The sequence below is a fragment of the Crocodylus siamensis genome, chromosome 6, assembly GCF_052110815.1.
Source record: "Crocodylus siamensis isolate JL-2025a chromosome 6, ASM5211081v1, whole genome shotgun sequence".
NCBI lineage: Eukaryota > Metazoa > Chordata > Crocodylia > Crocodylidae > Crocodylus > Crocodylus siamensis.
This window is the reverse complement of record NC_143400.1, coordinates 97,440,707-97,461,114: the sequence shown is the minus strand read 5'-3', so window position 1 is coordinate 97,461,114 and position 20,408 is coordinate 97,440,707. Positions and strand designations below refer to the sequence as shown.

Sequence of the window (20,408 nt, the reverse complement as noted above, 5' to 3'; positions counted from 1 at the left end):
CTCCTCTGGGATAAATAGGGCAACACGGTGGGTCCTGCCGTGAGTGGCAATGGGGCCATGTTCTTTCTTTATGGGGACTGTGGTGGTGCTGGGAAGCTGCAAGCACAGGTGAGGATCCCTTTGCGCTAGGTGCTGTACACACATGCCGGTGACAGACAAATGAACTGATCCAAGAGAGTTAAAAGGGAGGAGGGACTTACTAAGCAGCGGTAAATACTTGTGCATGCCCCATTACACACCCTGGCGCCCTCCTGGCACTGTCGGGCGCAGCGCTGATGAGAACTGCAAGAGTTGCTGTAAAAGTAAAGCAACATCTGAGTTGGGGACCCTCGGGTGGCCCTCTTGCCAGGTGCTGGGTGTGAATCCAGCCGAGAGGAGGGTCCCTACCTGCAAAACGGCAGTATTAATCACACATCTGCTGTCATTGCTCGCCTGCTCATGTGTGAAAAGCCCTTGGAGGTCTCTCCGAGCGCCAGGGGCTGCTTGGATGGTGCCGAGCCTCTGTGCTTGTTGTGGTGCTCGCTGCTGGCCCCAAAAGACAGATTTGATTTTGTGGAAAATGCTGAGGTTTTGTTGTGTTCGGAGGAGAGAGCAAGTGAGGCCAGCTACCGAGTGCTCGGCTAGGGCTCTCGGCACCCATAGGGCCCAGGCCCTGATCCCAAGCAGATGCGTGCATTCGGTAGTACGGTGGGTGTTTGGCCCGATAACCCTGCCTGCCCCTGAGTAACCTCGTTCGAAAAATCCCTGGCCAGCTCCTCTTGCGGTCTCGTTCTCATCTGTTTGCTCAGATAATCCCCGCTGCTTGGGCTTCTGTAAGGGCTCAATTAGCAGTGTACGTATTTACACATCCTCCGTTGCACTGATGTGATATGATAGAATTGCAAACGCACGCTGTTTCTAATGCGTGCGGGACTGGCATGGCACACATCCAGGCTTGGCAGGGGGGCTCTTAGGGCCACTCGAGAGTTTACAGTGAACACGCAGATGGGACTTGCTGTGAAAACACAGCCCTCAGTGCTCTGGCCCACGTGAGTGCCACAGATGCGGAGAACTGCACCTTTCAGAGGCTCTTGTCTTGAAGGAGCAGCTTGGGCCAGGTGGGTGCTGTGGATGGGCTCAGGGCTGATTAGTTCGACACCAAATGAACCCGTGTCAGATCCCTCGCACTGCCGGACACGCCGTGTTGAGAGAGGAGCCAGGGAGCGCCAGAAGCGCCACTGTGAAAAGAGACGGGGCAGAAAGGCTTTGGAGTCAGACTCCGATTTGTAGTCCATGTTCTTCACTTGCAAAATGAGACCCAGGGAGTGTGAACTACCATTTTCTGACATTTCGTCCTGCAGAAAACTGAAAACTTGAATGCCTGCATACCTAGAAACTTGGCCAAGGTACTAGGGACTTGCAAATGTATAAAAAGCTGGACAAGAAGGAGCAAAAATCTTTTTTTGGTGTTCCAGGATCTGCTGCCACTTCATGAAAATGAGTCTCAACTTGACACCATGGTCACAAGCAGCAGCGGCATCAGAGGCAGCAGGCCTGCAGTCGCATGAGTTGCAGCATGCATCCCTCTGGGGTGACACAGGACCAGGGCTGGAAGGGATCTAGAAGAGGGAGGAAGGTATGGGGCACTGAGTTAGCCATTTTGCTCAAGGAGGTCTTAAGTGCCAGGTGTAATGTGTTGCTGGCATTACTGTGCTGAGCAGCGGGACCCCAGGCAATACTGGCACTGCTGCACACTTTTGCTAGGATTTCAGTGGCGCACCAGCAGGACCACGCTGCGTGCAATAGATGACTCTTCCAGCCATCGCAGGGCCAGGCTGGGCACGTCTCCCTGCCTCGGGCAAACTCATCCGTGTGCATGCAGCACCCTTCGAAGGCCGTCTCATTGCATGTAGGTGCATCTTTCTGAAGTGACCCAGACACGGGGTAGACGCATCGTGTAATGAGGCCAACCTCTTTCACGCTCCTTGGCTCTGAGGTTGCAACGGGGCCTGGGACAGAGCAAGGAATTATTTATTGTATCCAGCAGGAAGTGCGTAGATGCACTGCCTGCCATAAATTTTGGGGACATCGGTTATTAGGTGATACAAATGGAAGAATGGGAGTGTTTCGTGGTGAGAATAGATGGCTGGGGAAGGGTCTGGGAGGTCTCTGTACAAATGGAGAGGCTGTCCGCAGGAAGATGGAAACCAACTGCTGCCTGCGTCCCGAGGGGATGGGACAGGATGTGATGGGTGGAAATGGTAGAGAGGTAAGTGTAGGGTGGCTGTTAGGAAGAAACCCCGAGAGCGTCATCACCGGCACGGAAAACGAGAGAGGTGCTGGGATCTCCGTCACGGTCGCTTCCTAAGAGCAGGTTGGACGGCGGTCGAGACTGTGGTCTGGAAAGGACCTCTAGCCATCCAGCCCAACCGCCCCCTCAAGGCGGGAGCCCTATTTGTCTGTAATTTGTCATTCAGAAGGTGCATGTGCCGGTCACTGCAAAGGGACACTTTCCAGAGCAGGGATGACAGCTATAGAAACCATGAGGACCTGTAAACTAGCAAAGGTCCAAAGCCCAAACACCAGACATGGGTGTTTGACTATCTGGGGACTTCAGTTCCTAAACCTAAGCCCGCCTCTGACTTTATTTTTAAGTCTGCTTGCAGATGAAGCTGCAGCGTAAAGAGCCTGTTTCTCAGGCCAAGAACAGCTGGTCTGATTTTAAACTGAACCTAACCTCATCTCCCACTCCTCCCACCTCTAGTTTATATTAGGAAAATCAACTCGTGCCCCCTTTACTTTCCTGTCCTCTCTTCACAGAGCTCCAGCTGGTTGTGCCCAGGCTCCACCTGACCTGGACTTGTGGTCATTATTCCAGGAATATAATTCACGCAAGTGTTGTACATCAGCACTACAGCACTGAAAATAAAATATGGACTGGAAGGGCTCACGGCAGGCTAAACCATCCCTGTCTAACCTGCCATTAGGAACCAGTAGTGCTGGAGAGCGAAGGCGGCCTGGGCTGCGCATCCGGGGACGGACCATCCCGCGGCCTTGCGCACAGGGCGGGTGACCGTGCCCAGCGCTGCGAAGCGGAGCCTCGCCAGGCGGGGGTGCGGGGGCTTGCCCTGCCTGCGTCCGGCCTCTCCCTGCCCTGGGTTTGCTCGGTCGCGGTGGCGATGGCGGCGCCGCTTGCAGCCACGTCGGTCCCAGGGCGCGGGCAGACGAGCTTCGTGAGGTAAATGCGGTATCTTTGACCCGACCAGCTAAACAGTTGGAACAACTGTTCTGGTCAAGCTTCTGGGCACGAGCGCCCTTCTTCAAGCATCCGCGGCCTGAAGACGCGCGTCTGCGCCCAGAAGCTCGCAACGGAGAACGCCCTTCTCCAAGCTGCGGGCTCTCCCGCTGCCTGAGGAGGGGCGCTTGCGGCCCAAGGCTCGCTGAGGGCAACTTCTCCGGCCAGCTCGCTGTGGCGGCGCAGGCCTCGGGGCGGCCCGGAGGCGCGGGGCGGGGCCGCTGCGCGCGCGGGCGGGCCGGGCCCACCTGCGGGGGGCGGCGCCGGCGCCGGAGCAGCCGCTTGTTGATCCGCGCCTCGGCGGCGGCGGCGGCGGCGGCTCGGGCGGGGGCCGGGGGCGCTGCTTCCCTTCAGGTTTCCCTTTTTTTTCGCATGAAGATGGCGGCTCCCATCGCCGGCAAGGCGGGGGCCGCGGGCCCGGGCAGCAAGCCGCCCTTCCCGGAGCTGGATTTCAGGTCGGGCGCCAGGATGGAGGAGCTGAACAAACTCATCCAGGAATTCAGCAAGCACGACCAGCGCGAGTACGACGACCAGCGCGCCCTGGAGATCCACACGGCCAAGGACTTCATCTTCTCCATGCTGGGTGAGGGCAGGGGCACCCGCCGCCTTCCAGGCAGACATTTTGCCCGGCGAGGGGGAGCGCCCCTGCTCCGGGCACCATCCCCGCCCTCCCTCCCTCCCTCCCTCCCTCGCCTGCGTGCATGCATGTATGCATGCCCGCACCCTGCCTGCATGCATGCATGCCCCCTGCCCTCCCCTGCGTGCATGCATGCATGCACCCTCCCCTGCCCTGCATGCATGCCCCCTGCTCCGGGCACCGCTTCCCTGCCCTCCCCCCGCTGCATGCCCGCGCCCCGCCCGGGCTCAGGGATGCAGAGTCCATGTTTGGACAGGACGTGACTCACTACTTTGGGCTGCAGAGCAAGGGCCCGGAGTGAAAAGTTGCAGGGTGTCTGGAGAGCTTGGCTTTTCATGCAGAAGCCCCCCCTGAAGTTGCCGGCGGCTACTCTCAGGCTCGGGGGCTTGGCGAGAGTTGCACGGCGCGGGGCTGAGGTGGGCAGAGGGACCTTCCCCGCCTGTGCGGGTGGGGACTTGGTTTCCTTGCCTTGAAGACAATAGGAATAATGGCAGAAACTCAGTATTGCAGCTTGCTTCCTATGCCTGCACGCTGGCGGTGCGGGATCCGGGGGCTTTGGCTGCGTGTAGTGCTTGAGCAAATGAGCAGAGCTCGGCAGCAAGCATGCAGGGTGTGGGGGGTGAGCCTGTTTCTCATGTCCAAATAGCATCCGAATCCACGTCCATCTCTTCCCGTTGCGGGTTTGGATGCAAAACGCTGCCTGAGATCCGCTGCTAACAAAAGCGATGCTCTCATCTCTGCCACTTCTGGCAGGTGTTGCTTGTGGCCGTCTCTGTTCAAACATTTGCAATGGGGCCTAATTTCCACGTCCTTACACTGCAAGGATTTTTGCCATTGGTTGCACGGGAATTTTTTGCCAGAGGAAAGACTTCGGATCTGATGTGCGGAGGGGAATTGGGGTTGTGTGGCTCTCTGTATAATTCAGGTGGCTGCAAACCCTCCTCGCGCGGATCAGACCGAGCGCTGGAGAGGGGTTCCTAAGCTATAGGCAGGCCTCGTGGTGGGGGTTAAAAACGGATCCCATGGGACTTGCACAAAGCTGCTCCCCTCTCCTGGCTGGGGGAGAGGGGACTTGGACACCTTGGCAGAGGTGACTCGACAGGACAAGGAGCAGTGGGCGCAGGCTGCAGCAAGGGACATTGAGGTTGGGTATGAGGAAAAACTTTCTTGCCAGGAGGGTGGTGAAGCACTGGGACAGGCTCCCCAGAGCGGGGATGCAGTCTCCATCCTTGGGGGTTTTGAAGATGCAGGTAGACAAAGCCTTGGCTGGGATGATGGAGTCAGGGCTGGTCCTGCTTTGAGCAGGGGGCTGGACTAGATGTGACCTCCTGAGCTCCCTTCAACCCTCATTTTCTGGTGTGGCTGTTGCTTCTGATCTCATGACCCTGGCATCTAATCTGCAAATAAACGCACAGCCATTGAGGAGCGTGCAAACCTTGGTGCCTGATGAACTCCCTCCCCTGGGCTCCGAATCAGACCCTCGCCCCAGGGTTAAAGTCCTGGCTGCAGCGCACTTGCTTTTGCCGCGTGCTGCGAAATCTCTGCCTGCTTGTCCAGGGCTCTGCGTGTCTGAGAGATTCATAGATTCATAGATGCTAGGGTCGGAAGGGACCTCAACAGATCATCGAGTCCGACCCCCTGCATAAGCAGGAAAGAGTGCTGGGCCTACATTACCCCAGCTAGATACACATCCAACCTTCTCTTGAATACCCCCAGGGTAGGGGAGAGCACCACCTCCCTTGGGAGCCCGTTCCAGAGCTTGGCCACTCGAACTGTGAAGAAGTTCCTCCTAATATCTAATCTAAATCTGCTCTCCTCCAGCTTGTGGCCATTATTTCTTGTAACCCCCGGGGGCGCCTTGGTGAATAAATACTCACCAATTCCCTTCTGTGCCCCCCTGACGAACTTATAGGCAGCCACCAGGTCGCCTCTCAACCTTCTCTTGCGGAGGCTGAAAAGGTCCAGTTTCTCTAATCTCTCCTCGTAGGGCTTGGCCTGCAGGCCCTTAACCATACGAGTGGCCCTTCTCTGGACCCTCTCCAGGTTATCCGCATCTTTCTTGCTTGCTGCCCTGGTCCCTCTCCTCCTCGGGGATGCTAGCTGCAAGTGGTAACGGCTCTGCCTGGCGCTGAGATTGCTCATATCTGTGCTTATGTTTTGGTAGGGACGAGAGATGTCTAATCAATGGTCCTGGTAATTCCTCAGCGCTAGCATCCTGTGTGTTGGAGAGCCCCTGCTGGCTAACTTTCCTTCTCAAGCTGCACCTGAGGATTATTTGACATTTAGATGCATGGCAGAAAAGGGGGGAGGCCTGGATAATTGCACTCATTAAGAGAGGGGGAGGAGATGAGCGGTGGAAAGTCATCTTGCGCACCTGGACTTGCCTTACCTCTGCTACTGCCTTCCAGCTTAGCCTTGGGCGGGTCACCTGTTCTCTCCCTGTGTCTGCTCTCTGCAAGTAGGGTAGGGATAAAAGTACTTCCCAGCCTCTCCGTGGCGTTGTGAGGGCAAGCTCTCTTTGAGGTACTTGGACACACACCAGACTGTATTTAAAACCCAGCTCTGGGGCTGTCTCTCCAGGGCAGTACTGGGAGCGTGCTTTTCAGCTCGGCTCGGTGCTCGCGTGCTAAACCCTCTGCATAATATCCTCTGATAAACAGTCCCTCCCTTGGGCTTGAAGCCTTACGAACACTGTTTGTAATGCACAGATGTGCTGTGAAATGTTAAAACAGAGGCTGGGCTCTTAGGAATAAGAGTGCTGAATATTAACTAGGCCCCCTGAAATTCCCAGTGTGGCTGCTGCCGCCAAACAGCTCCTGGTTTCTTTATTATGTTAGTGACTCTTGGGTTTTACTTCGTGTTGTCTTTGTAACCCGGCCATGTCGGCGAGACTTGGGTGTGTCTGCGAAGTGCCTGATTTGTTCCAGATAGCCGTGATCTTGCCGTGCGCTGCTTGGAGACAGGGCTGGGTGTTCACTGAAGCATCAAGGTGAAGCCATTTTCTGACATCTCTCCTGTCAAGTTGTTTTGCTTGTTGCTTAAATACACGCGGTCTCTGCCGGGCGAGAGGCAGCTTTCGGTGCAGGCGCTGGGGCCGAGCGTTCAAGACCGGGCCGGGGGGGCTGCAAGGTAGGCACGTGCTGTGCAGCTCCTGTCCAGAGCAAGTGCACGTGGAGACTCCCACGCTGACCGTCCTTCCAGTTTAGTCTGGGCCGGCGAGAGGGCGTGTGGGCATCGACACAAGGGTTGCACGGCTTTGTATCTTGAGTCCCAGCGACTGGCAGAGAGACAAAGACCTTGTCGTGGTGCAGACTTGTTTGCCAGCGTATCTGAACCCCTTCCCCCTGGGGACTCTGCTAGTGCCAGAGTCCTGCTGCTGCCTTCGCAGCTCGCTGGGAAGAAGAAACTGTGCTGGAAGAGCGCTCTTCAGCTGGTCTAATGGCGTCTGGCGTGGCGCTGGGTGCGTGTGGTTCCTCCCTGACGGAGGCACAGGCAGTCCTCAGCTTAGTGGTTCGAGCTGCAACGTTTGCGCTTACAACATCTGTACGGTGACGCCCTGCTTCAACTTCCCGATGTCCCCTTCGACTTGACGACGCTCGATCTGATGCCACGCCGGCGAACAAGTTCACTGTGTCCCCGGTCTCCCTGGAGAACACCTGCCCAGACTTCCTCAGACACTTTCGTTAGGAAAGCAGACAAAAACCTGCAGCCAAGACCCCTGAGGAGGCCGCAGCCAGGAGCCCTTCAAAAAGTCCAGCAAAGTCACCTCAAAGAAGTCCTTCCAAATCAGTAGGATTGCTATTTACCATACAAACACATTCATGTAGCTAGATGACTCGTCTATAATGAATTAAGTACAAAATTTGGGGTGCAGATAAGGTACCAGGCCTTGGTTCAGCAACCAATCCCCCAGTGATAATGTGGTTTCTTATGGGGAAATCCGTTCCGAGTTGCAATGTTTCGGGTTTTCAGGGCAGAGTTGTGTCCTAAGTCTGAGGACTGCCTGTAGTTGTACTTACGGCTTCAGATCAAGTGTGGAGTGTATTTGAAGTCCCAGACGATGGAGGACGCTTGCCTGTAGCATCTGGGGGCATCTGAATCTTGAGACCTGTGGGCTTGGGCCTGCAAGGACGATGCCTGCTAATGGGTTTGGGAGTATCTGAAGTCCCAGGGTGACGGGTCTGGGGTGGGGGGTGCTGGCTGGTCGTGGTGCCGTACATGGTATTTGCAACGATTGAGTTTCTGCTCAGTCGATATGATTTGGAGGTGATTTGGGTCATTTTGATGTGGAATATGAAATACATTTAAAAAACTGATGGAAGTAGCTGTACCTAAGGAACTTCTTGGCAGAGACTTGAGCACAGGCAGTTTGTTGTCATGCTCTGCTCTTACCGGGGTTTGCAGCATGGTGCTGTATGGGGGAGGGGGCAGCTCGAGCGAGACCTTTCCGCTCCTCCAGGTAAGGACTTTGTCTTTGAGAGGCCTATCCTCAGGGGAGCCTGCTGCACTTGGAGGTCTGTGTTTAAATCGTGCTCCCTGCTGTGATGTGCCCTGTGCTGTTGCAGGTATAATGCACAGCTCTTGGGAGCAACCTCCTCACAAGACCTTCTGCTAGGTCTTTCCTTGCAAGCTGCCAGCTTCTGGGTTTGCACGTTGAGGCTCTACCTTCGGGATGTGCGGGGTGGAGGAAGACGGTCGTCTCCGTATGAAATCCTGGTGGGGAGCAAGGTGTAGGAAGCTCTTGTTTTGGAGGTAGCTGGCTGAGGCCAAGCCAGTCCCTCCTTTCTGGAGTATCCCATGCAGGTAACATCTGCAGTCCCTCCTTTTGGCTACCTTGGTGGTGGAAGCAGGCGGGGGGAAGTATTTTTTGGAGCAGTGAAGATGACCCGAGATGCCTCCTTCTCCCTGCCCCCAGGACGGTGAGGCTGCACCGGTTCTCTTGCTGGGCAGACGTAAAGCGTTTAGTTGAAGACTGGAGAATGTGCCCTTGGGGCGCGAGGTTTCTCAAGACAGGCTGTCAAGGACTTGCCCCACACCAGTTGTTTAAAATCTGTGGAAGCACTTGGCAAGTTTTCACCCAACTCCTTGACATGCTTAATTATGCAATTATCTTTTTAAGGGCAATTTTATAATTATGCTTCTGCAGGAGGCTGGTAACCAGGATACGTGAAGTGTGTGCATTTCCCCTCTTTCCACATGACTTTGCTTTCACACTAGGTGCTTATGCAGTATAAGCAGGAGATGCTGCCAAAAAGACCCTGAATCCTTCTAGCTTGGAAACCAGTTCTTCAACTTTCTCTGAGGCAGCTTATAGGGGCTCAGAATAAAAGTGGATGGCTGTTCTTTATTTGAGATTCAGAGCAATACCATGTTTCTGAGAAAAGTGGGCAGGCTTTCCTTTGTTTCTTCTTGTGTGCAAAAATGGATCTTTTGGGGAAAGAATTGGTGTGATTGTGAAGATTAATGGGCTTTTCTGGAGGCTGCACTATGCGGCTGGCCCCTCCTGGCTCTGCCGTACCTCGTGTTAATCACCCTGGAGGAAACTGTCCGTTTCACGCTAGCTTTGGGGAGGTGTCTTGTTTTAATGCAGGTGTGCAGAGTCTCCCGAGGCCTGTGCAAGATCTGCCTGCGCGCAGGGTTTCCCGTTGGGGATCGGTGCTGTAGACTCGGCCTGTTCAGCCTGTGTGGAGCAATGGCCCTATAAGAGTGCACCTGTCGTACAGTAGAAAGCAGGGTAGATTTGCACCTTGCAGAGTAACTAAAGTAGATATCCATATCTCTGTTGGACAAGCTTTGGTGTGCAAATGCTGGTGCTGTCTATCTATATCTACTTTAGTTGGCCTGTAAGGTGCAGATCTTACCTAGTTGGGGTAGGGGAAGCAACGTAGCAGCAATATTGTGGGGCTCACAGCCTGGGCTAACTAGTCCTTTTGAGAAGCTGGCTGCATTGACGTGATCTGTATCCCAGGCTAACAGGCTGCTCATCTTCCTGGACCTGCTTGTTTTGGTGCTGGACCTGGCATTGCTGTACACCCTGCCTCCAGCCGTGCTCCTATGTCCCTAGCATCTGTGCTGCTCCTGCGTTTCATCTCAAAAATATGGTCTCCTAACCACGTCCTGACAGCGAAAACTTGACCAGGAGTTTTTCCCTCCTGTCTCAGTTACTGCAACACCTTGTTCACTGGACTGCCAGACACGCTTTCCCTGCTCATCCAGAACTGTGTTGTAAGGCTGGTTCCCTAGCACAGGGGTAGGCAGCCTTTCCTGGCTGCAAGCTGGCGTGACCCACGCTGGGTCAGAGATGGGTTTTGGGGAGGGTTGGACCTGAGGCCTCCCTCTTAAGTTCAAGGCTTCCCTTGGAAAATGCCAGCTCCGAGCTTTCACCCTGTTTATGAAGGTATTGTTGAGCAATTCTGTTGCTGCGGTCTTTGCAGGTTGGAGTATTTTTGGCACTGTGGATTCCGATTTGAAGTCTCTGAGTCTATCTTCTGAATCATGTGTAGGTGTTTGCACATCTAACAGTGCTAATATTGTGCAGCACCCTGCCGTGCCCTTAAAGGGATTTGCTGGCACCCCAGGGTGTTTTGCGAATGACTGATTTAAGGTTTGCACTGGGCATGCATGTGCTTGCTTGGAGAGAGACAGATGGTGGAGTGGGGTTTCCCATGTGGTTGCTCCCATGTGTGGAGGAGTGGGAAACAAACTGAGGGAGCTCTGGTAGGAGTCTTATTTAAGGGACCATTTGGGGTACAGGGTTGATTCACTGAGGGAAGGGGAGTTGCCTCACTTGGTTGCTTGATTTGGGAGATCAGAAATGACTTTTGGGTCTCTACCAAACTGCTGGTCCTGGTCTTACTTTGGGCACCGGGAATGTGATATGACCTAGGCACAAGTTCAAGCATCTCTCTGACCCTGTCTGAGTGACTGTGGATTGATGTTCCCTAGTCTTGTCTATTTAATTAATTGCTTGAGATTTCTTCCCTGCCCCTCTGTATCATTTCCCTGCATGCATCTAAAGATTTCAGCCACTCATGGTATAGCTGAGGTGGCCTTGATGCACAAGTAATGAAGGTGGCGTTTGGCTTTCTGTTTGCTAATGCAATAGGAAGGCTGCTCACGAGGTGTCCAAAATCCATTTTCAGCCATGGCTGATGTCCCAGCTGACAGGTGCTGCTATGGCTTGTGTGTGCATTAATGAAGGGAGCGCTAGCCTCCTGCCTGCCCCACTCTTGCATTGCCTCTTAGTGCAGACGGCTGTGCAACCTTGGTTTTTGGCTCTTGGTGTGCAGGCACCGGGGTTCCTGAACCAGCCGTCCTCCTGTCACACCTGTTTCAGTGGTTTTCCTGTTGCAAAGAGACTTCCGCGGTTGACTATAATTCAGCCATTTCTTTCCTCTTTCTAATTTACTGTGTTAAGAGCTCAAAAGTCAAATGTACCCCAGATGCTAAGTAAATTACAGTGGTCTTATTAATGCGCTATCTTTCATCTGTCAGCCGGTAGGATTTAGTCTAATTTTAGAGCATGTAATTAGAACGTGGTTAATGCATTTTGTCATGAGCGTGTTGGTGTCGAAAGTACAGATTGCTGCTGAATGGGGGTGACTAATAGCATTTAAGGTGTGCAACACATGGGGCTGGGCTTGGGACTCCCTTTTCCATCCCGCCTGTTTCCAGGCATCTCCCAAAAGGAGCGTGGCCTGCGGGGCTTCAGGGTGTCGAGCAATACTGACGGATGTGCGCTGTGGCCACGCTTCCTTCAGGTTTAATAGCTGGGAAGGTCTTGGCTGGGGCTCCTCAGACCTAGCTCTCTTCCAGTTTGCGTGACCCTGGGGAAAGGTGCTCAAGTCTCCTGGGTTTCATTGGGATGCACTTCTGGATGCTTTATTCCACACTCCTGCTTTGGTTTTCTCTAGATGAGAGTTGTCACTGCTTTACCTGTGTTGCCGGCTCAGTTTGAAAGGCCCTTGTAGCAGGGGCTGCTCTTATGTCCATTAATAAAACCAGGGGTTTGGAGGGGTCACTAAATGCAACACCCAAGAAACTGAGGATTGAGCTCTGGCCTTACGCTTGCAGCCCCATATTAACCTGCCTCAGAGGGTTGGTGACTTTGGATGGGATCTAAGGAGTTTTGTGTCCTTAAAATACCACGCTGGCCTAGCACTGCCTTGCATGGAGTGGCTAGCAGTGGCCGATGCAGCAAAATGGTTTGATGCATGAAGGTAAGGTTAGGAATATTTCAGTGGTCCACGGAGATCTGGCTTGGCTTTACAGGAGCAGGAGGCAGCTGCAGCTGTCTTCTAGTAAGATGGCTTTGCTTTGTATGGCTCAGTTGGGTTTATGAGAGACCGCATATACACTGCTGACCACCAGACTTTTTTTTTAGGAGGGCCCTAAGCACCGGAGGAAGGGACCATCACAGCCCATGCGGAGGACGTGACTGCCTTTGAGATCAAATGCAGTTTAGCCTGTGCACAAGATTACAAACTGACCTAGTTATTACACACCAGCAAATAATCTTGCGTTTCATATGGTAGGCATCCCAAAGCTTCTTACAAACTACAGTTAAATGCAGCCGCTGCTTCATCCAGTGCTGGCGTGGCATTTGGTAGCTTTTGAACAGCAATCCACTGTTTGGGACAGGAAGGGTTGAAACCACAGATACCTTTGTGGGTAGCCACAAGGACATGGGAAGAATCTTTGTCTGCTGTGTGACAAAAGTGCAGACTGCGGTTTGAGATGAAAAGAAGTTGTTAGATGCAGAGCTTTCAAACTCTTTCCTTTTGCCAACCAGGCCTCCCTCCCACAGCCGCAGGGGGGTCTGTAAATGTGAGGTTTGTCCAGAAGTGCTGCGGATGTGCAGAACATTGTTATTTCTGGAAAAAGCTACTGAAAGGTGCCTATCCCTGGACTCCCGTCTCGTGGCCAGAACGGCTAACCCACGGGCTTTCTGTTGCGAAATCCCTCATCTCCGCTTCTCCGTTCGTAGTGCTGCACCCACTCGAGCTCTGAGCCTGCCTCCAGGGAAGGATGTTTTTAGTGGGGGGTCAATCTTCAGTGCTCTGCCCAAAGTCCCCAAGGGCAAGCAAGGAAGGATTCATTACTTAACCTTGAAATGGGTTGCTTATCATTAAGGGGAACAATTGACACCAGCTGATCCGCTTCCCTCCTGTAACCACCTTGTCGTGCTTGGTTGTTTGGAGTGGCCTGGGCGTGTAGTGGACCCTTCTCCAAAATCCTGCACTAACAGGTGCTCTTGGCCCAGTGCACAAAGCTGCTTGGAGAGATTTCATGACTCTTTGGTGGGTTTCTATGGCGTTAGCTATAACTTGGTAGTGCAACAGCAGGAGGGCTGCGCGTGCTGTGGCTTCGTGATGTAATGTTTTAATCCTTTGTGACACATCACTGCTGAGTGTCAAAGCTGATCACTCTCATCTCCCTCCCTGGCTCAGTGTGACGGGAACCTGTATGACAGGGTGTTTTGCAGGAGCTTGTAGGCGCTGTGAGACTGATGCCCATAAATTTTTAATTTTTTTCACACCACTGCTTCATGAATGTGCTCCTGCATCCCATCCGGACATGCTGAAGGATTTGGAGCGGACTGTGGATGGAGCTGAGAAGCTGGGCTTATATTGGGGATGCACCTTAATCTCTGACCTAAGGGCACTGCTGCAATTGCCATTGTTCAGAGCTCTCAAATTCTGCAATTCAGAGGGGCCTGAAACCACCTTTCTTCCTCTCCCGCAATGCTGCTTCCTTTGTGTTGGTCTGGTTGACACTGTACGTGAGGATGATTGTAGACTTACTTTTTATTTTAGAGCTCCTGCAAAAGCTGAGCAGAGGTTTGCTGTAGGGGCTGTATAGGTAACTGGTGTTTGGCGATAATTGCTTGCTATTCAGGACCCCCTTTTTTTTTAATAACTTCTTGATTGCCATGAACAAAGCTCCGTTTGCATTTATGTGGGAAGAGGTAAAGACTGGTATTACAACAGCTCTTTGAAGTCCCCTTTCACCACTAAGCAGTAGTCTGCTACCTCCAGGCTTTCTTTGACAGCTGCATATAATGCACCGAGTGAAAGGCCAGGTAGGTGTCCTGCGATTTTGCGGGCCAAATCTGAAGGTGGTGGGAGTTGCGCATCTGATAGACAAAAGGGCAGTCATGTTAAATGACTGCCAGGCTGAAAAGAGCAACAGAAGCGAACGCTAGATGTGTGCAGTGTGTGTTTGTACGAGCCGCAGCAATTCTGAACTAAAGGGGTGCTTTTTATTTTTCCTGCAGAGAGCTCAAACTTCAAGGTATAGGATTTCCCATCATATATCTGCTTTAAAGAGAAGAATTTACCCCGTATGCTCTTAAGGAAACATGGTTTAAACATGAAGTTGCATCCCTCACTCTTCAGGTGCCCTAGTAAACGCTAGATGCGTCCAAAGCGTGCAGGGCTGAAAGAAGGGACGGTGGCTAAAACCTTCCTGCAGGGTTGCCTTGAAAGCCCAAGAGTAACCCTCTCGTGTGACGATCTTCAGGGTGTTTGAATGTACTCTCCTATGGTGTCCGTGCCTGACCTCAGCACCACTCAAAACCTGAACTATTGATACTGCCAGCCACAAGTCGGGAGTTGGGCCAAAAGGTTGAGTATGTGTGGAAATAACCCACCGGTGCTTTCAGGTTGGCTTCTGACTTCAGGGTGGTGAAACAAGAAAACCCTGAAAGCCGTAAACGCGTTTTTCGAGAACAGTTGTCCTAAACACGGTCATTTCAGGCTGAGATTGTGCCTTTAAGAGGAGGCTGCTGAGGTCTGAGCTTTGCACAATGAATTAGTGTCTGAGAGGCCTCTCGTCCTGTCACCAGTGCTCGCACGTCACTGTGACTTGAAAACAAGCAGCTCTTGCTTGGCATCTGGAGAAGTTCCTCTCGTTCTCTCCCGCCCATGAAAGTCTGCTATTCTCGCCCTGCCCCTGCTCCCATCCGAAGTCCAGCGTCAGCGCTGATGCTAAGACGGGGCCAGCCCTTGTGAAAGGGAGGACGTACCTCGAAAGGCTGGAGTGGATGGATGGGGAGAGATGCCAACCTCCCCCGAGGCGTACTTACCCCATTGCCGTGGGCTTGGTTGTGTTGAGGAACCAGTACTTCCCAGCTGGGCTATGAAGCCCACGAGCTCTCGGGCACTGGGAGCTCAGCCCAGCTGGCCATCCTGGCATGAGCATCCCAGGGGGAGGGGGCTCTCTTTGGAGGGGCAAAAACGCAGCTTGTCAGTAGACCTCCTCTTGGTCTTAATTTGCTTTGGTAAATGGTGCCATTTTCGCCCTCACGCACCAGGACAATAATAAATAATGATCCTTAGCATTTATAGAGCTCTTCATTTTCAAAGCGTTTGCAATCCATTAATTTATCTAAGATGCAAATGCGCCTTGAGCGAGGATGCTCTTCCTGCTCCCCGAGGGGACCTGCTGTTCCAGCTGGGATGAGGTTTTGCTTTCTCCCTAACTGGAGCAGCAGGCACAAACCTGCGCCACGTGGTGGTAACGGTGCTATCACCCCGGCGTCTCCCAGCCAGAGAACGTATCTCCGTTTCGCTCATGGGTGAAGCAAGGCTCAAACTGGATTCATTGCCTGAATATCTGCTGTCATTGGCACCATTTAAGAACAGGGTCCAGGATGGAGATGGGTTTTTCTATGTGGCTGTAGAAGGCAGGGTTAGGAGCAATGGCCTCGAGAGGCAGCGGGGGAAGTTTAGGTTGAAGATTAGGTGGAGATTTCTGACTGATGGTGGCCAAGCATTGGGACAGGCACCTAGAGAAGATGTGGATCCTCCATCCTTGGAAACTTTCAGAAGTAAATTAGTAAGAAGTAAGACAGTTGGGGCTGGCCCTGCCTTGAGCAGAGACTGGACTAGATGTGACCTCCCAACGTCCCGTCCAGCCCTGCTTCCCAATGAATCCTCACTCCAGCCCCCGGTAAGAAGTGCTAGGATGCCTGGTCAAGAAACGCAGAGCGGAGGGCATCCTGGGGGAAGCAGTGGCCTGCCCGCCGTCCTCTATTTATACTCCTCCTGTATTTCATCTTGGTAGAAACGTGCACCTCCGGCCAGGTTTTTATAAGCTCACCAAGGAACAATGTTTTCACTGGGCTTCAAGGCTTTCTGAATTTATTGGTTTTCATCAGCTCAGCCAGGGAAAGGCAGACAGAAGAGTAGAAAGGCTTCTGCTCTACTGCTGAGTTTGTCCATCTGCAATTAGAGATGTATTTAAGACCAAACCTAGAATTTGTGTGTTTGTGGCTGCAAGCCGTGTTTCGTAGGCTCTCGCTTCCATTACAGTCCATGGGGAGTTTTACAGCTGTCTTTGCTTGGAGCAGGATTAAGCCCGCCTGATAATCCTGGAGGCCTGTCTTCAGATAAGAGATGCAGATGCGGTCCTGCGGAGTCGGGAGTCTTCGAGGTCTTGGTTCTGGCTGTCTGCTGCCTGTAGTCTCCAGCATGCAACGCTGCTTAAGCAATGAATGTAAAGTGTGCACGCGAGATCAGGGTGGTGGTGGGGGAGGAGATGCTGATTGATCTTTAGGTTAATTCTCCCCTGACAGCAACTTTCCTTCAGCGATGGGCTGATGCATTCTGTGCCTCCCGGGTGGGGAGCGATTAACTCGCTTTCTTGAAAGGATCGTCTCTCGTCAGCAGCTGTCTCCAAAGAGCGATAACGCGCGAGCTGCTTTCCTTTGGACCGGGCTCCTTGTTGGTGCTGCATAGCAGCCTGCTTCTTGCAACCCCCCGCTCGGCCCCGAGCTCTGCGCATCACTCCTTTCAGTTCATCGAGATCCTTGCAAACCTCTCCTGAAACCACAGCACCTTTTGCCAGAAATGGTCCTAGGAACACGTGGAAGGAAAGAAGAAATGGCCTAGTTTTGCATTTTATATAGTTTGCTCTGCTCAGGGGCACCCATCCATCCTTGACGCGTCTCCGGTGCTTCCCTTGCAGAGAAAGTGAAGTGACGCTGCACCATGCCGAGAGGGGCAGCGCAGGGGATGGCTCGTCTCCTCCAGCGCCGCGATCGCTTTGAAGTGGTGCATCTTGGCCTGTGCCCAAACTCGGGAGGCAAGGGGAGGAGAGAGGGGGCTTTCCCCAGCGTGACTGGACTTGGGGTGTCAGTCTGGATGAGATTACCACCTGGCGAGCAGAAACCTGCGAGTGCGCTCAGGATGGTGCCCCATAGGACCATTAAGCTGGCAGAGAAATAGGCGTTTTTTCTCGCCCTTCTTTTTCCATAGGAAGCATCTGTACAAACAGAAACACTGTTCGCCTTCTAGTCTGGTGACATGGGGAAAATTATCAATGAATTATCAGATCGAGACTGTGGTGGCTGCTGAGCATGAGAGAGAGCCGGTGTGGTTGGAAGGTAATAACTCCCCACCACCGGTACCTTTCTGCCTTTTCCTAGATGTCCATGTGTGGGTCACACAGAGTTGTTGCTCAACGAGCTGCCGCCATGTGTGAAAATGTATCCCGTGTGTCGCACCAGCAGAACATTTGCTTCTGCCGTGTGATGTTTGCCGACGATGGTCAGCGGGACGAGCGAGAGGCTTGAAATGAGCTTATTACATACGGCGCAGAGGTGAAGACAGCGAAAATTGTTCCCATTAAATATGGGATCAGAGTGGCTCAAAAGGATTGAGCGACTTGAATTGCATGGCTAGGATTTAATTTGCCAGAGACGGCTGAATGGCTGTCATGTTGTAAAATCTTTGTTTTCTCGTTCTTTTGGTTTTTTTTAAAACGACTCGGGTTCTTCCCCGAATGCTGCTTTGTGGGGCTGGGTGTGTTCAAGGAAAGTTTCATGGTTTCCAGCGCTTGGTTGTACCTGGGCTTGTATCTAAACTGAAGAGTTAAGTAGTGGCATGACTTTTGCAGGATATCAAGACTAGGTACGGTGCATGTCAGGGCCAGTTCCTGAACATTTTCAGGCACTTTTGGGTAGATCTCTTGCCAGGCTGGATGCATTCAACAAAACTGCCGGTTATGATGCTTTTCTTGCTCAGACAACGTCTTGTATACACCCCTCCTCTCCCCCAAACGGTGGAGGGCTGGGACTGCAGACGCTCGAAACCTAGAGACTAGTTTTAAATTAGGATTTTATAAATAGAGGTCTCTATGCATGCACGTGTGAGAGTGATAGTTGGATCAAGTTTTCAAGCTTCTTCTCTGCTATCACAAAGGCTAGAAATGTATGTGGTGGGGTTTTGTTATTGTATTTTAATTTAATTTTAATTAAAAAAATGTTTTTCCTCCCCTTTAATGGAAGTTGATAGTTTTCATGGGTTGCTTCTGTTCCTAGGAGCCTGGGGGTTAGTGGAAGATGTGCACACAGTGCAGCAGCATGAAGGGACTGAACAAGCAGTGCCTTTGATACTGGTTTGAAATGCAGCCTTGTCGATCCATCTGCACTAACTCCTCCCTCCTTCGCAGGGATGAGCCGCCTGCTCTTTCTCCCAGGCTGATCCCACTGGTGTTCCCACAAAGCCTGGGGGCCGGTGCTTGCATGCATCTGCATGTGTCGACACGCGAAGCCTGGCCCCCGTAGTCTCAAATGCGAGCAGATACCGCTTTCCCTTGCCTCGGCCATCTCCTGTCAGGTGATCTGCTTTCTCCTGGAGGGGCGGTTCTCACCTCTTTAGACCCAAAGCTTCCTTCAGAAAATGCCAGCTCTTAGTTTTCACTCTTTTTTTTTTGCCTTCAGAAAAAAACCCACAACAGAGCAATTCTTTGCTTGCAAAGTACTCCACCTGCAATGGGCAGAAAGTTTTAATCCTCTGGACTCCTGTTTGAAATCCCTGGGTTTACCTTGGGAAACATATCTGCCCACCAATGCTAACGGTGCACGGCCCCCTGGAAAGGATCTCGCTGCACCCTCTTCGAGAACCGCTGCCCTGGCGGGGCCGGTTTGTGCCCCGAGTGACCAGTGCTCAGTCGGAGACACGCCGCTCCGTCTCCCTCCGGACCTCTCCCATCCCCGGCGTTTCGTTAGCTCGAGGAAGCTGTTCAGGTCTGTCTCTGAGGACCACCAAAGACTCCCCTCTCCCCATGCCTAATGGGGCAGGCTTCTGGTTGCCCCAGCCCAGCACGTACTGGGGTTTTCCCTAGTATAAACCAATGGGTATGAGCACGAGCAAGTCCTGTGAAGAGGTAAAGCATCTGGGACTCGGCCTCTGCTTGTGGGCCCTTGCCTTGTTCCCGCACGGAGCAGCATCCCAGCGTGCTGGGGGGATTCAGCTTCACTGCTTGTGAGCGGGGGGGGGAAGATGCCCCCCACGTCTTCATGGCACGGCTCGTCGGCGCGGCGGTATCCGAGGAATGCAGCCGGAGGCAGGGCGGAGTGGCTGCCTCTCTTCTGACGGAGAGATTAAAAGGCTTCAATGGGGCCGGTCTTGCCACGATAAAGCCCCATTGTAATTGTTTACAGCGTTATTTAATTAACGATTTATTTGGCTGTGCAAGCTCCATTAAAACAGCAGGAGCCAACATCAAAGCAGGGGAGGCCAGCCTCCCTCGTACCTCCCCTCGCCTGGTCTTCGAGGCATGCAATCTTTTGGACCTGGGCTTTCTGAAAGATGCTTTTTGCCCCAGTTCCAGGTTGGTCACTGCCGTGGTGGAGAGAGGAGTTTGTTGATCGAAGGCGGTGGTTTTCAACCTTTCTTCATTTGGAAACTGAGTGGAGGTGCGGCTGGGCATTTACGTACTTTTGGTGTGGTCATAGTCACCTTCGGCAGACCCCCTCGGCACGGTCTGCAGACCCCCGGGGGCTGCAGGGTGAAAACCGCTTTCTAGGGAGCCGGGGGGAGAAGAGAGCAAGAAGTGCCGGTGCCTGCACCCAGTCCCTTCCTGTGCCGCGCTGCAGGAGCTCGGAGCGGCTCAAGCCTGTTGATATGGGCACAATTTGTGTTGACTTTGCAGGGAGGCGGAGCGGGAAGTGCGGCGCTGTTGCTCCAGGCCTCCTGCGCTGGTGTCCGCGCACCCCTCCTGAATGCGCGCTCTCCAGCTGGGCACCCTGCCCTGCAAATACAGGGGGGCGGAGAGGGGGTATGCTGAGCTTGGAGCCGTCTGGTTTGGACAGAAAGCTAGGGCCTGTCCATTTTTGGCCCCTTTCCCTTTACTCTTTCTCTGCGTGCCTCTGAAACGTGCTGATACAGCGGTGCACCAAAAAAAAAAGTGTATCCTCAGCACAATGCTCAGGCCCCACGCGCAGCATGCTAGCTGGTGCTCGGTAGCAGAGCCAGGTGGCCAACACATGGTTCGTGTCAATGCAGGCACCACACGCCCCCTCCCCTTCCTTTGCAGACACTATGTAAAGCTATTAAAAAGCTGTCTGAAGGGCAGAGGCTGCAGCCTGTGTGTGTCTTGGGATGGAAATGCATGGTTGCATTTAGGATCGTGTCTGTCCTCTGCCTTGTTCTGGGAGCAGGGTGATGCCCCAGCCATGCTCTCTCCTGGCACTAGCTGAGTGTGGTAGAC

General features: G+C 53.1%; 1 protein-coding gene across 3 annotated transcripts in view; it reads left to right on the top strand.

Annotated features, from left to right (window-relative positions):
- Nucleotides 1-2,997: 2,997 nt before the first annotated feature.
- Nucleotides 2,998-20,408, top strand: part of MB21D2 (Mab-21 domain containing 2) — a 64,181-nt gene continuing 46,770 nt past the window's right edge. The window contains exons 1-2 of one of the 3 annotated variants that reach the window (XM_090053163.1): nucleotides 2,998-3,217; nucleotides 3,653-3,857. In XM_090053163.1, the coding sequence (XP_089909289.1) occupies nucleotides 3,653-3,857 (205 nt within the window). In that variant the 5' untranslated portion in view covers nucleotides 2,998-3,217. Of the gene's footprint in view, nucleotides 3,218-3,390; nucleotides 3,858-20,408 lie in introns of those variants that run through there. The other 2 variants (XM_090053162.1, XM_090053164.1) reach the window with 2 other exon arrangements.